Source organism: Lissotriton helveticus, chromosome 2_1 (genome assembly GCF_964261635.1).
Source record: "Lissotriton helveticus chromosome 2_1, aLisHel1.1, whole genome shotgun sequence".
NCBI lineage: Eukaryota > Metazoa > Chordata > Amphibia > Caudata > Salamandridae > Lissotriton > Lissotriton helveticus.
The window spans coordinates 596,190,704-596,205,401 of NC_136059.1; the positions used below are offsets into that span (position 1 = coordinate 596,190,704).

The following is a 14,698-nucleotide window of genomic DNA, read 5'->3' on the forward strand; positions in this document are numbered from 1 at the left end:
TGTGCCGTTGTTCGTGCCACCGGATTACAGGCCGGTCCCTACTTGCCTGGGCGGCGGCTGATGCGCGGTGACGGAGGTGACTCGCCCTGACAGACGCAGCAGCAGGCAGAGACGGAGCTCGACGGCCATGGCACCTACAGCAGCAGTATCTCCTCCAGTGCCCCCGGGCGCTGTTTTTCCGCGTGGTGAGTGATTCCCTCGCCCCCCCTCCTTCTCCCTTTTCCTGGGTCCTTCCATGTTTTCTCGATGTCGGGGCTGCCTTTCTGTGCGGGGGATGGGTTGCGGGCTTTGTGTGGGGAGACCGGGTCCTGTGGGGGCGCTTACACGGTGCTGGGATGTGGGGGGTGGGCCTGGGTGTGGGCGTTTTGAGGACTGGGGGTCCGTCCGTTATGCGCTGGTCTGTCTTTTGCAGTGCAGGCTTAGTAGAGGAGCTGGTTGTTCCTTCGAGGGTGTGGAACAGGGGGTCCGGTCAGACCCTTGTGCGATTAGTGCTAGAGCTCCGGGGGGAGGGGGTTGGGCCTCGTGGGCGAGTTTCGTGCTGGCGGGGAGGGGGGGGGCCTGGTTTCCTCGAGGAACGCTTCGCGGCCAGATAGAGGAAGAATTAAGAAGGAATGCAGTGATAAATCTACACGCGATTTGGTGTAAACTGCTATTCGGCCGGCCCTTTCACAACTGCAAAGAACGCACAAATGGCCGAATTTTCTCGCTTGCAACCCGATTCGTTTTATCAGATTCCTTGTGTTTCTGGAATTTTGTGTAGGTATTACTCGTATATTAATACTGATTTGATCTAGCATGCGGTTTTATTTTCAAATTTGCTACGCCTAATCGCGCTGCACCCCACCCCCACCCTATGCGTTGCTTTCCCGTCTTCCGTCTGCATCATCACTCAGATGTCAAGCCCTCCCCCGGTTTCTACTCTCCTCTGTTTTTTGCACATTAGTGTGTGTTGGATACACATAATCCACAGCTGCACTCGTCTGCATCATCACTCAGATGTCAAGCCCTCCCCCGGTTTCTACTCTCCTCTGTTTTTTGCACATTAGTGTGTGTTGGATACACATAATCCACAGCTGCACTCCCTGCGGGAGACGCGGTGTTTGCCAACCTGCTTTTCCCTGCAGTTCACACTGCAGCCTCTCCCAGCATTGCATCAAAATAAATCTTTACATCTATGCATACAAGAGACGACTGTGTACAGACTACCGCCTAGCTGATTTAATTTATTTAATGTGATGCCTTTTTCCCTAACTGCGCTCGTCTTTTTAGCTCGCCCATCTCCTCCCTGCTATTGTGCCCTCCTCCCTAACTTGTATTCATTTTTTCCTCCGCTGCACGATAAGGAGAGAATTGGGTCGTCCAATGTCGCGGCTTGTGTTGCTTTCAAAGTTGCCCTGACTAACGTTTGCAGGTTTACCTCGTGCGCTGTGTAACAAAGGCAATACATGCCAAAAGGAATCAAACGGGAACACACTAGTGCCCGGCCATCCGCAGTTACCGTTTAAAGCCCGTACTTTATTCATTCTACAGCACATTCTTTTGGTCCGCCAACTGATGAGATGGATTCACTAACAAACAATCGTGTTTACAGCGTTATAATCTACCTCCGCATTCTCTGCATTTTTTGTTTTTTTACCGTTATAAAAACATCTGTCCCACAGACACTCATTTTAAGCGCCACCTGGAGACTTGTTGAAGAAAAAACTACTTTATTGCATGTTGCAAGGCTCAGCGACGGTCATTTGAGTGTCGTACTGAAGAAACGCTTACGGTTAATCAGATTAAAGATGCACATTCGAACTGTGGATCCGTCTGTACTAGTTAATGATCCTTAAAACGGCCAGTATCCTGCATGACCACTTGTCCAAAAGTCAGCAGATCATTACAGCATGGGAATACTCTTTCGTTCTGATGGAATACAGGGGCTTTCGTAGCGTGAGTCTGCACGCTTTCCACCGGACGCTCGCCCAGGTTGTGTTTGGAGGATATTATCGTCCCCTTTTACCCTGGCGAGGGTGAGTGAGACAGACATGCCCTCTCTTCCCACTAATATTCACAATTATGATCGAACCTCTCTTCCCACTAATATTCACAATTACGATCGAACCGCCTAGCCTGGAACATCTGATTGGGCTGTAGGTTATTTGGTCCATGATGAGACTTTACCCTCGGTGCGCTGCGGAGGGATACAGATCCTGGAGGGTGAAAATGTGTTCCGGCTCAGCACATTGTGTATAAGTAATTAGGGAGCCACCTTACTCATGTAGAAGAGATAGCTCAAGCTAACATCACCCCTCTCCTGGATTACGCTTTTGAAAAAGATTACCCTCCCCCCAAATCCTAAATACGCTACAAAACTACTCGTTCATCCTTCTAAAGGGAACTACTTTGTGTGGATGTGTACTTTTAGAAACCAGTGAAAGCCACAGTGAAGTTAGCCAAAGGAGGAGCTGCCGGTACACACATGAGTTGTATTCAGTTTGTGGAGATGTTCGTTCATTAGAGCAAGTGAGATTGAAACTTTGCTGGCTGATTGTGTAAGCACTGATGCCCTGTGAGTCAACGCCCATAGAGAGATCCACCCAGAACCCCCCAAATAAAGCTGTCATTTATTACCTTGTTTTCAATACTGAACTATTTGCTGTGCAACATTCTGGTGATAATGTGTCACATTTCCAGATGCTGCTCTAACCGATTTGGTCAGTGCACCCTCCTTCTTGCCCCGGGCCCCTTCCGTCTGTCCCAGGCGGCTCCTCCCTCCTTCAGTCCTGCCCTCAGACACCCCCTCTCGCTCAGCCCCGTATCTCTGCCCCGTTCAAACTTTCAGCTCCTCTGCCCGGGGTCCCCCCTCCACGCTTTCCGGAGCAACTGCTCTCCCCCCCACACCCCAGCTCTGCCCTCAGACGACCCCTTCACCCCCCACAGCCGGCGGCTCTTCCCTGCCCCCCCCCCCCACATGGCCTTCCACTACACGGCCTCAGGCTATGCCTCTGACCCTGGCACGCAGCGTTCGCACAGCAAGCTGTACCCCTGGATGCGGAATACCTATCTGACACACACAGCCACCACTCACCGATCTGACACAGCGGCCACTCACCTCACTGTCACACAGCGGCCACTCACCTCACTGTCACACAGCGGCCACTCACCTCACTGTCACACAGCGGCCACTCACCTCACTGTCACACAGCAGCCACTCACCTCACTGTCACACAGCAGCCACTCACCTCACTGTCACACAGCCGCCACTCACCACAGTCGCACAGCCGCCACTCACCTCACTGTCGCACAGCCGCCACTCACCTCACTGTCGCACAGCCGCCACTCACCTCACTGTCGCACAGCCGCCACTCACCTCACTGTCGCACAGCCGCCACTCACCTCACTGTCGCACAGCCGCCACTCACCTCACTGTCGCACAGCCGCCACTCACCTCACTGTCGCACAGCCGCCACTCACCTCACTGTCGCACAGCCGCCACTCACCTCACTGTCGCACAGCCGCCACTCACCTCACTGTCGCACAGCCGCCACTCACCTCACTGTCGCACAGCCGCCACTCACCTCACTGTCGCACAGCCGCCACTCCCCTCACTGTCGCACAGCCGCCACTCCCCTCACTGTCGCACAGCCGCCACTCCCCTCACTGTCGCACAGCCGCCACTCCCCTCACTGTCGCACAGCCGCCACTCCCCTCACTGTCGCACAGCCGCCACTCCCCTCACTGTCGCACAGCCGCCACTCCCCTCACTGTCGCACAGCCGCCACTCCCCTCACTGTCGCACAGCCGCCACTCCCCTCACTGTCGCACAGCCGCCACTCCCCTCACTGTCGCACAGCCGCCACTCCCCTCACTGTCGCACAGCCGCCACTCCCCTCACTGTCGCACAGCCGCCACTCCCCTCACTGTCGCACAGCCGCCACTCCCCTCACTGTCGCACAGCCGCCACTCCCCTCACTGTCGCACAGCCGCCACTCCCCTCACTGTCGCACAGCCGCCACTCCCCTCACTGTCGCACAGCCGCCACTCCCCTCACTGTCGCACAGCCGCCACTCCCCTCACTGTCGCACAGCCGCCACTCCCCTCACTGTCGCACAGCCGCCACTCCCCTCACTGTCGCACAGCCGCCACTCCCCTCACTGTCGCACAGCCGCCACTCCCCTCACTGTCGCACAGCCGCCACTCCCCTCACTGTCGCACAGCCGCCACTCCCCTCACTGTCGCACAGCCGCCACTCCCCTCACTGTCGCACAGCCGCCACTCCCCTCACTGTCGCACAGCCGCCACTCCCCTCACTGTCGCACAGCCGCCACTCCCCTCACTGTCGCACAGCCGCCACTCCCCTCACTGTCGCACAGCCGCCACTCCCCTCACTGTCGCACAGCCGCCACTCCCCTCACTGTCGCACAGCCGCCACTCCCCTCACTGTCGCACAGCCGCCACTCCCCTCACTGTCGCACAGCCGCCACTCCCCTCACTGTCGCACAGCCGCCACTCCCCTCACTGTCGCACAGCCGCCACTCCCCTCACTGTCGCACAGCCGCCACTCCCCTCACTGTCGCACAGCCGCCACTCCCCTCACTGTCGCACAGCCGCCACTCCCCTCACTGTCGCACAGCCGCCACTCCCCTCACGGTCGCACAGCCGCCACTCCCCTCACGGTCGCACAGCCGCCACTCCCCTCACGGTCGCACAGCCGCCACTCCCCTCACGGTCGCACAGCCGCCACTCCCCTCACGGTCGCACAGCCGCCACTCCCCTCACGGTCGCACAGCCGCCACTCCCCTCACGGTCGCACAGCCGCCACTCCCCTCACGGTCGCACAGCCGCCACTCCCCTCACGGTCGCACAGCCGCCACTCCCCTCACGGTCGCACAGCCGCCACTCCCCTCACGGTCGCACAGCCGCCACTCCCCTCACGGTCGCACAGCCGCCACTCCCCTCACGGTCGCACAGCCGCCACTCCCCTCACGGTCGCACAGCCGCCACTCCCCTCACGGTCGCACAGCCGCCACTCCCCTCACTGTCGCACAGCCGCCACTCCCCTCACTGTCGCACAGCCGCCACTCCCCTCACTGTCGCACAGCCGCCACTCCCCTCACTGTCGCACAGCCGCCACTCCCCTCACTGTCGCACAGCCGCCACTCCCCTCACTGTCGCACAGCCGCCACTCCCCTCACTGTCGCACAGCCGCCACTCCCCTCACTGTCGCACAGCCGCCACTCCCCTCACTGTCGCACAGCCGCCACTCCCCTCACTGTCGCACAGCCGCCACTCCCCTCACTGTCGCACAGCCGCCACTCCCCTCACTGTCGCACAGCCGCCACTCCCCTCACTGTCGCACAGCCGCCACTCCCCTCACTGTCGCACAGCCGCCACTCCCCTCACTGTCGCACAGCCGCCACTCCCCTCACTGTCGCACAGCCGCCACTCCCCTCACTGTCGCACAGCCGCCACTCCCCTCACTGTCGCACAGCCGCCACTCCCCTCACTGTCGCACAGCCGCCACTCAGCAATCTGACACACAGCCGCCACTCAGCAATCTGACACACAGCCGCCACTCAGCAATCTGACACACAGCTGTAAATGTTTAGCATTTTTGTTTCCTGTAGCCAATGCTAAAGTATTACAAATAAAAAAAGCCATAAACATTTCTAAAGGCTCTAACTGAAATGGTCTGAGAACTATTGCACTGTGTGAGGGTGAGGGGTTGAGGGTGAGTGAGGATGAGTGAGAGTGAGGGTGAGTGAGGGGTTGAGGGTGAGTGAGGGGTTGAGGGTGAGTGATGGTCAGGGTGAGTGAGGGTGAGGGTGGGTGAGGGGTTGAGGGTGAGTGTGAGGGTGAGGGTGAGGGGTTGAGGGTGAGGGGTTGAGGGTGAGGGGTTGAGGGTGAGGGGTTGAGGGTGAGGGGTTGAGGGTGAGGGGTTGAGGGTGAGGGGGTGAGGGTGAGGGGGTGAGGGTGAGGGGGTGAGTGAGTGAGGGTGAGGGGTTGAGGGTGAGTGAGGGTGAGGGGGTGAGGGGTTGAGGGGGAGGGGCTGAGGGTGAGTGAGGGGTTGAGGGTGAGTGAGGGTGAGGGGTTGAGGGTGAGTGAGGGTGAGGGCGAGTGAGGGTGAGGGGTTGAGGGTGAGGGGTTGAGGGTGAGGGTGAGGGTGAGGGGTTGAGGGTGAGGGGTTGAGGGGGAGGGGTTGAGGGTGAGTGAGGGTGAGGGGTTGAGGGTGAGTGAGGGTGAGGGGTTGAGGGTGAGTGAGGGTGAGGGGTTGAGGGTGAGTGAGGGTGAGGGTGAGGGGTTGAGGGTGAGTGAGGGTGAGGCTGAGGGGTTGAGGGTGAGTGAGAGTGAGTGTTGTGAGAGAGGGGTGATAAGGCCTGGTTGTTGTGAGAGAGGGGTGATGAGTCCTGGTTGTTTTGAGGTACAGCTGATGAGGCCTGGTTGTTGTGAAGTATCTGACTTTCTTGTGAAGACAAGTGCGTCATAAGCTTAAACGAGAGCCTTGCATTCTCTGTTCCCGATCCTTGCACCCATGCATGGCTCGGGTCTCAGGGCAGCTACCAGGAGTTCTAACAGCTCTCATCAGGTTTCTACAGCTAGTTCCCCGGTTTTGTGGGCTGGGCATGAATAGTGGGCAAGAAACAGCTAATTTTAGAAGGGCCGCTTTTGAATGAATTAATTAATAAACCTTTACACCGCAGATATTCAAAGGTCAAGCCACTGATGAGTTGTGATGTTTTGTTTTGTAAGAGGTGTTAAGCTGACTTGCAGGCGCCGGAGAGAATTCACACGGCAATTTGCCCGCCTCAGTTTCAGTTGCAGACTGTTTATGAGCTCAGCAGCAAGGTTTTGGTTGGTTAATCACAGGAACCCTCAAGAGGTGTAGAATTAAATGTTAAACCTGAGGTAGGATGGGGCCTTCCCACGGCTGCATTTATCCACAGTCCGGCTTCCAGGAAGAGGTGAGGTGAGTGGCACACGTCTGTCTCGTACAGCTTTTCCTTGGGTTGGTGAGCCTGCGGGGGCTCTCGTAAGTCAGGCTGCCCTGTTTGCCTCTGGAGAAAGACAAGCCCTAGCTCGTCTGCAGCGAAAGTGGGGGTGCTGGCTTGTGGCCATGACAGACGGTACACTGAAAAGCAGAGTGGAGGGCGGCCTCTGAATTCCAGCATGCCCTGACGTGTCGGCGGGGACAGAAGTGTATGCAGCCCCTCCTCCCCCCACGCTCAAGGCTGGCAGCCTGAAGGAAGAGACAGCTGGAGCGGTGGGTTATGTGAGGAATCTTTCACTCGAGTGTGCCGGGTCAGAGGCCTACCTCTAGGGTCAGTGAGCAGAGCCTTGTGTAATGTGTGCACCTGCAAACAAACCAGGACAAGCACAAGCGCTAATACACACAGCCCTGTACACACAACGAGTAACGGCTTGAGGAGGTGAGGGAAGGGCTAAAGGCAACAATGTCACCGGGTGAAAAGAAAGAGAAAGCAGGGTAACCTGACCCAGGAGGGGGGAGGAGGGAGGAGAAATGCGTCTCGGCTGGAGCAGGGGGCGGAGCAGGGAGAGCGGGCTTAGAAATGTACTTCACACGGCCGGCCGGTCGTGAAACTGAAAGCATGGCCGGCCGGCCGTGAAAGCCTTTGATGCCGCAGGGGGTGGAGCGGCACCAGCTGGGAGAGTAGGCAAGGCAGGCGGCTGGGGGCATGTGCACGCGCTTTTAAGCTCAATGCGCATGCGCATTGAGCTTAAATTTCTCGTGCACTGCAAGGAATCGCCACGATTCCTTGCAAGTTGGATAAAGAGTGGATAAGCCACCATAGTCTCGCTTGCTCGATGCGCATGCGCATCGACAGGCGAGACCTAAAAAGAACACCAGTGCTGCTTGTAAGAGTATTTCTCCTCAAGAAAGGTCCATTAGTCATCCTCTGTAGTTCAAAGAACAGGAAGTATTCTTATCCAATTAAATGTCACTTGAAATCTCAAAACCAAATACGGTATGACGTAGTTACCTCACTACAGTCATCCGCTTTGGCACTTGTATATCCACATGAAGTACTAAAGCCATGAAGTCACTGTTCGTGACGGCAGTGCGGAGGTCCACCAATCCCCCCTTGCACTCCGCCACTGAAATCACACACTGGAAACGAAAGGCTCGTCTAACCGCCGTTAGAAACACAGGGTACCCCCCATAAAGCCTCGGGACCAGGAACAGTAACGAGTGTCTCGCAGCCGCGAGATAAAACAGACACTGGTAAAGGAATTTCTCAAATGCAACCGCGCTAGCCAGCGCGTGTAATTTAATACCGGTACTGTAGAATCTTTACACCGGGAAGAAGAGAGAAACAGCAAGACCTCCAAACAAGTCAGGAAACAACGGAGCAGCAGCCGCCACCTCCGCTACGGAATCACGAGCACTGATTACCCGGCTCTGGCTCGTGATATCCCGGTCTCGCGGGGAATCCTGGGTACTGTGGTTCAAAGCCCAGGGATGCTGGGTAATGTAGTTTTATGCAGGCGCGGTGACCTGCTTCCTGACAGCTTGGGGTTGAACACACAAGTGATTTCTTTTATAAAACATTCAAGTGAAAATAGCTTTAAAAAATCCCTTGTGGGCACCTTTTACTTATCATTTACAATACGTACATGTCACAAAGAGCGCGCATGCCCATGATGATTACATACACATGGGTGTCCATCTTGGCATGGGTTTTATTGATTGGTGGCTCCTCCCCTATGGTAAAGGGTCATTGAACCCTCCACCAGCAGCCACAAAAATTAAGTAATAACTAGGTTTATCATTTTATTTTTCTCTCCTGAGCAAGTCTTGGGGGTGGGGCCATCGCGGGGAGGGGGAGCAGTTGGAGGGAGAGTTGTGGGCACTTTGATCAGTGCGCATGACTGTTTGTCCGACTGTATCCGACCTGCCAAAGCGTCACGCACACTGAAGCTCTCTCCAACACCAGCTGCGTTGCTGGGCTGGGGAGAGCAAGCACAGGCTCCCAGGCCAATCCTGAATCTGCTCTCCTGAGTGAGGGCAGCGTCTGGATTTGCTGCAAGGGATTCTGGGAGTCTATGCTCATTAGAGCGTTGATGCGGCAGGACTGACAGGTTAGTTACTTTTTAATTTTGTTATTTATTTTTATATTTTACTCTGTCTTTCTAACCCCACTACTCGGCACAGAGACTTGCCACTACTGGTCTTTAATAGAAATCCATTCCAAGATTGCTGACGTGAGCATGTATCAGAAGCATTCGTTCGAATGCAACTGCCATTGAAAAATCATAAACAAAGCGCCAGGTGCTCTTCATTTAAGGGCCTGCCTTTGCCAATACTAGTTGATGTTGTTGTCGTAAGCAGTGTGGTGAGTTATTGGTTGAGTAGCTTACTAGAATTAGGGAATTCAGTAGTTTTTGACTGTATATTATCCATAACTTCACTTAACTTTTTTAGGTGACCATATAGGTTCTAAAGTCTTACTAGTGCACTTATAAGTGTATCATTTGCCTCGCCTATGTTTAACTTTTTCATAGTATTAAGAAAGCTTCCAAAACAGTTCTTTAGTAGCTTAACTTGTAGTTTTGCTTATTTTATATCTGCATTTTGTAGGTGGAAACCAGCGTGAACTCGCCAGACAAAAAAACTTGAAGAAAACCCAGGAGCCCAACAAAGGAAAAAGGAAAGACGATCGTTTGTCTGCGGTTCAACGAAAGCAGAGGTATCTGACATGAAGGGTTTAAAGGAGGCATTTAGTGGTTGTGCTGGGTGTAGTTCGTAGTTAACTGTTATGTCTGTTTGCAAATCTGTTTGTTCTGTGACAAAGCTAGGTAGTTGAGGCTTGTCTCCTTACATCTTCATTGTCAGAAATAAGCATTGAATCGGACACATCAGTGGAATCCTGAAACACTTTAACAAGAATTAATATAACAAACTTTTTTTTTGCCTCGTCTCCAGTGAACATTTGTAGATTTTTCTTTCATTCAAAAAAAGAAACCAAGTAGAAAGGGGATAACCCTAATGGGTTTTAAACAGGTTACATAAACATGGCCCTCACATGTTCGCATCAACTTTTCCTTACCAGGAGAGCAAGCAGTGATCCTCAGTGGGTGAAGGATGTGTATCTACTTAGCCACAGCCAGGAAGGCCACTAGCACAACTTCAAAAAGATATGGCAAGCTTTGATTTTGATGACTAAACAACCAACCTCACCAAATAACTGAACAAGGAGATTAATTTACTGGGAGCCACCAGACGAGGAAATTAGTTTACCAGAAGCCACTCGCTGCAAAAATTAATTCTTTTGCAATACGAACATTTTCTCAAAGCTATCCTGGAGTTGAACAATCTGATGCCAACAGATTCACTTGAGATGGCTTTCATACGTCCGTTTGTTTCTATTTTGCACCTGGAGAATACTTCCTTAAAGTAGGCCCCAGTTCAACTATGTCACAATTAATATCTCTCACTCACTCTTTTCCAAGAAAATAAAGAATTAGTGGAAAATGTACTAGGCCACACTCCTCTTTGAAAGCTACAATCGTTTGGATTCAGTTAGTTGGGGTATGAATTAAATAAGCTTTTCTTTTTTCTTTCCTCCGTCTCCATTGATGGGTGTGAAGCATGAATGCATGTTTATTAGTACAGTTGTTTCTAATAACTTTATCTGGACACATTTTTCACTCCTGTGGCATTATATATTTTTACCCATCTGGCTTTATCACTGGCCCTGCCTAAACAGTGCTGCTAGTGTTGCAGCCTTATACTAGGTCCCCAAGTATGCACTTGCCGTATTTCTGCATGAGTGAGGGAAGGCAATCTGAGTCCTGTACACATACAAGCTAAAAAAAAAAGGCTTTGTGCTTGGAGTAGTATCTAGTAATCACTGAACTCCTTTTATGCTGTGTATTAAACACCCAAAAATAAAATCTGAGGTTCCACTTTCTTTCTTTTTTTTTTTTTACTTTGTTTATTGAATGAAATCACGGTAGCACAGTACATGATTGAACGACATATTGCATAATACCATCAAAAAATTACAAGTCAAGAGTACTCAAAACACATCTCCTAACAGTCTCTCCTGTCTGCTCATTTCCATTTCGATCGTGGGCGACACACATATGTCTCCTCTGTTTGTTCCTATGTGACCACTTCTATCGCATTTCTTAAGCCACCCCTCGCCTTATAGACCTCAGTCTCTGCCAGCATACACCGGTCCATTTCTTTGCCCCACAAGGTGACAAGAGGCGGGTATTTGTCGCCCAACCCCTAGCCATCTCTCTCTTCACCAGTGTGTAACCCAATGTTGCGAACTGTTGTTCGATTTCCGTTAAGTCAGTGGCCTCCCAAATGTTCAGAAGTCAGAGTTGTTGGGTTAGAGCTATTTCTTTTCCTACGGCAGTGGACATATGTGTTGTGGCTCCCTCCCAGAGGGCGTACCTTGGGGAAAGTCCACAAAGTATGGTAAAATGTGGCTTGCTGGCCACACCCCCTTCCACATCTATCGTCCGGTTTAGCCCCTATTTTTGCCCAAACTGTCCTCGTTATTTATTTATTTATTTTTTTGTAGAGTTTTATATAGCGCGAACTAGACCCGAACCGAATCGGGTATCAGAGCGCTTTACATAGCACAAGTTAAGTATTTTTTTTTTTTTACATGAGGACACACTTTCATTTTTAGGCACGGGGAGATTAAGTGATTTGCCCAGAATCACAGGAGGTTTTGGCATCGTTACCGAGGCTCGAACCCAGATCCCCAGGTCCGAGGTCGAGCGCCTTAGCCGTTAGGCCAACTCCTCTCCCCTAAAAACCTCCTCTCCTCGTTATGTATGAGTGGTGAAGTTTTCTAAGTTGGATCAGGCGGAATCTCTGAGTGATGGCAGCCTCACGTGGGGATCGGTGCTGACTGCCAGTTCTCTTCCTCCATAGGGCCCATATCATATTGCCAGCGCTCCCTGAGCTTTGGGAAGGTATCTGGAAGGTTGTTACTCAATTTCTTATAGGTTAAGGAAATCTCCTTTGACCTGAGAGGTCCATCAAGCAGGCCATCTTCCAGAGGGGAAGATTCCGGTATGTCTGAAAAAGACGGGAAGGCTGCCTGTAACGCATGTCTGATTTGTAGGTATCGGTAAATTTTCCCCTGAGTCAACTGATATTTGACTTAGAGCTCACTAAAGGTCAATATCGCCCCCTTTTGACCAGATCTCCTTCTGTGGACAGCCCGATGAGGTCCCATTTATCAAACCTGGGCTGATACCCTAGGCTTCCCAGTTTCTGAGCCAACCATAGTGGCGTGGCCAACGATAGTTTCTGTCCAGCCTAGTCGAGACGTGACTATGTGCCACATATCAAGCGTGTGTTTGGTCTGTCCAAAAAATTTCCCTTTATTTTTCTTATCAGTGGTGTATATAGAGCCCCCAAATAACCCAAGCGGTCAGTCTAGTATCTATCATGGGCATACGCTGGGTAGTCTGGAGGGTAATATATCCAATGGTTAACAGTCACCAGGTGCGCCGCCCAGTAGTAGCGCTGCAGGTCCGAGAGGGCTATGCCCCCATCATTTCAACTTTTGTCAATGTCTGCCTAGCAATCCTAAGGGCCTTCCCGCCCATAGCAGCGTGGTGATCTCACCCTCCACAGCTCTGAAATACGAATTGGGGACTTTGTAGGGGCAGTTATGGAAAGCATAGAGGAAACGAGGAAGGGCCAGCATCTTAAAAAGCGCCGCCCTCCCCACTAGTGTTAAGGGCAGGGTCCTCCAATGCTTAACATCTGCACGCAGTCTAGCCAGAGGCGGGGCCAAATTTAAGTCATAAAAACAGGCTGGGTCCGAGCTTACAAAGATCCCCAAGTATCGAAAACTGTCAGTGGCTACCGTTATCACACAGTGTGCTGGGAGATGCGGTACCTCTCCTTTCAGCATGAACAGGACCGATTTGCGCCAGTTCATTGCAAACCCCGAGTATTTACCAAAGTTCGTGAATATGTCTAAGACCACTCTGATCGATCTATATGGGGATGCCAAGTAAAGAAGGATATCATCCGCGTAGAGCGATATGCGGTCTTCCACATCATTCGCCCAGCGCATACCACGCACCATCACGTCTATTCGGATCCAGGCCGCGAGTGGCTCCAGTACGAGGGAAAAGATCAGCGGAGACAACGGGCATCCCTGCCTCGTGCCCCTACGGAGTTCGAACGTCTGGGAGGTGAAACCGTTTACTCTCACCTGTCCCAATACCCCAGTATATAAGAGGCGCACCCAAGCCACATATTTGGGGCCTAGCCCTGCTCTTCGCAGCACCTCGAATAGGTACGGCCATGCTATGGAGTCGAACGCCATAGAGGCGTCAAGAGACAGTATCGCCGTGTCTTCTTCTAGCCATGACGTTGTGTACCCGGCGCAAGTTGAGCCGTGTTGCGCCCTGGCATAAAGCCAGACTGGTCTGGATGGACAAAGGAGGTGATAACCGTCGCCAATCTATTTGCCAAAACTTTCGCTAATATCTTCGTCTCCACAATTATCAACGAGACCGGCCTGTAGGAGATGCAATTGTCGTTCGGTTTACCCTGTTTATAAATAACTACAATAATGACTAGGCACTGGTCTAGGGGCAGCTGACCCTTCTCCAAGCTCTCCTCATACATGGCTTTCAGCTGTGGTATAGTTAAAGAGGCTGTAGCCTTCAAAAACTACACCGGGACTCCGTTAGGCCCCATAGCCTTCCCTGATTGAAGTTGCCCCAGAGCCTTGCCTATTTCCTCCGTGGAGAGGTCAGCCTCCAGAACATCTATCTGTCTCCGAGAGGCATGGAACATTGCTGTCTTTGAGAAGCTGACGTGAATAGAAGTGGTAGAGTGGGAGTACACCTCTTAAAAATAATCGGCAAATTGTTCCACTATTTCTTTCGGGTGCGCTACCGTGTCCCCATCAGGCGTAGTCAGCCTATGAACCCATCTGGAGCCTTGCTCCCGCCTCTCCAGCCACACCAGCGTCCTGCCTGTCCTGTCCCCTAGCTTGTTGCCTGGCCACTATCTGCTCCCTAGTTTTTAACCAAAACTCATCCTGTTTCAGGAGAAGCCTATGACTGGTGTCGGGCGAGGGATCCTGCGAGTGCTCACGCTCCAGGTCTGTGAGTTCAGTTTCCACCTGAGCCAGGAGTTCTTGCTTTTTGACAATGTAGCCTGTCTTTAACGACCTAGCTAACCCCTTAATCACCAATTTGAAGGCCTCCCAGATGGTTTGCGTGGAGTAAACAGAACCCACGTTTTCCGTAAAATAATTCCTGGTCTGCGTACCGAGTTAGTCTCGAATGTCTGGGATGCGTAGGAGCCAGGGGTTGATTACTATCGTGGCAGGCGGTTGACGTTCCCATTGCGTATATTCCGTCCAGACCGGGGAGTGATCCGAGATCCCTCTAGGCAGCACTTCATTTTGGGCAAAGTTACCCACTGAGGACAGATGTGTAAGGAAGCAGTCAATACGTGACCGACTACGGTGGGCATTAAAGAAAAAGGTAAACATTGTGTCGGTGGGATGAAGTGCTTGACCTACGTCTGCGAGACCCAGTGCCTGCACAAAATTGGGCAACAGGTTGTTAACCTTTTCTTGGGGCGTAGGTGGGCTATGGTAAATAGTGTCATCTAATGTCATATTATAGTCTCCTCCCATGATCAGCACACCCTCCCATATTCCCGTCAATTTGTTGCCTAAGTCCTTCAACTCTG

At 52.5% G+C, this 14,698-nt stretch overlaps 1 protein-coding gene across 2 annotated transcripts in view; it reads left to right on the top strand.

Annotated features, from left to right (window-relative positions):
• The window catches only part of SERF1B (small EDRK-rich factor 1B), a 73,376-nt gene that overhangs the window by 37,723 nt on the left and 20,955 nt on the right, over positions 1-14,698 (top strand). For both annotated transcript variants that reach the window (XR_013607057.1, XM_078675288.1), the window contains exon 2: positions 9,584-9,692. Coding sequence is in view for 1 of the 2 variants with exons in the window: in XM_078675288.1 (XP_078531414.1) it covers positions 9,584-9,692 (109 nt within the window). In the remaining variant the exon portion in view is untranslated. The remainder of the gene's footprint in view (positions 1-9,583; positions 9,693-14,698) is intronic.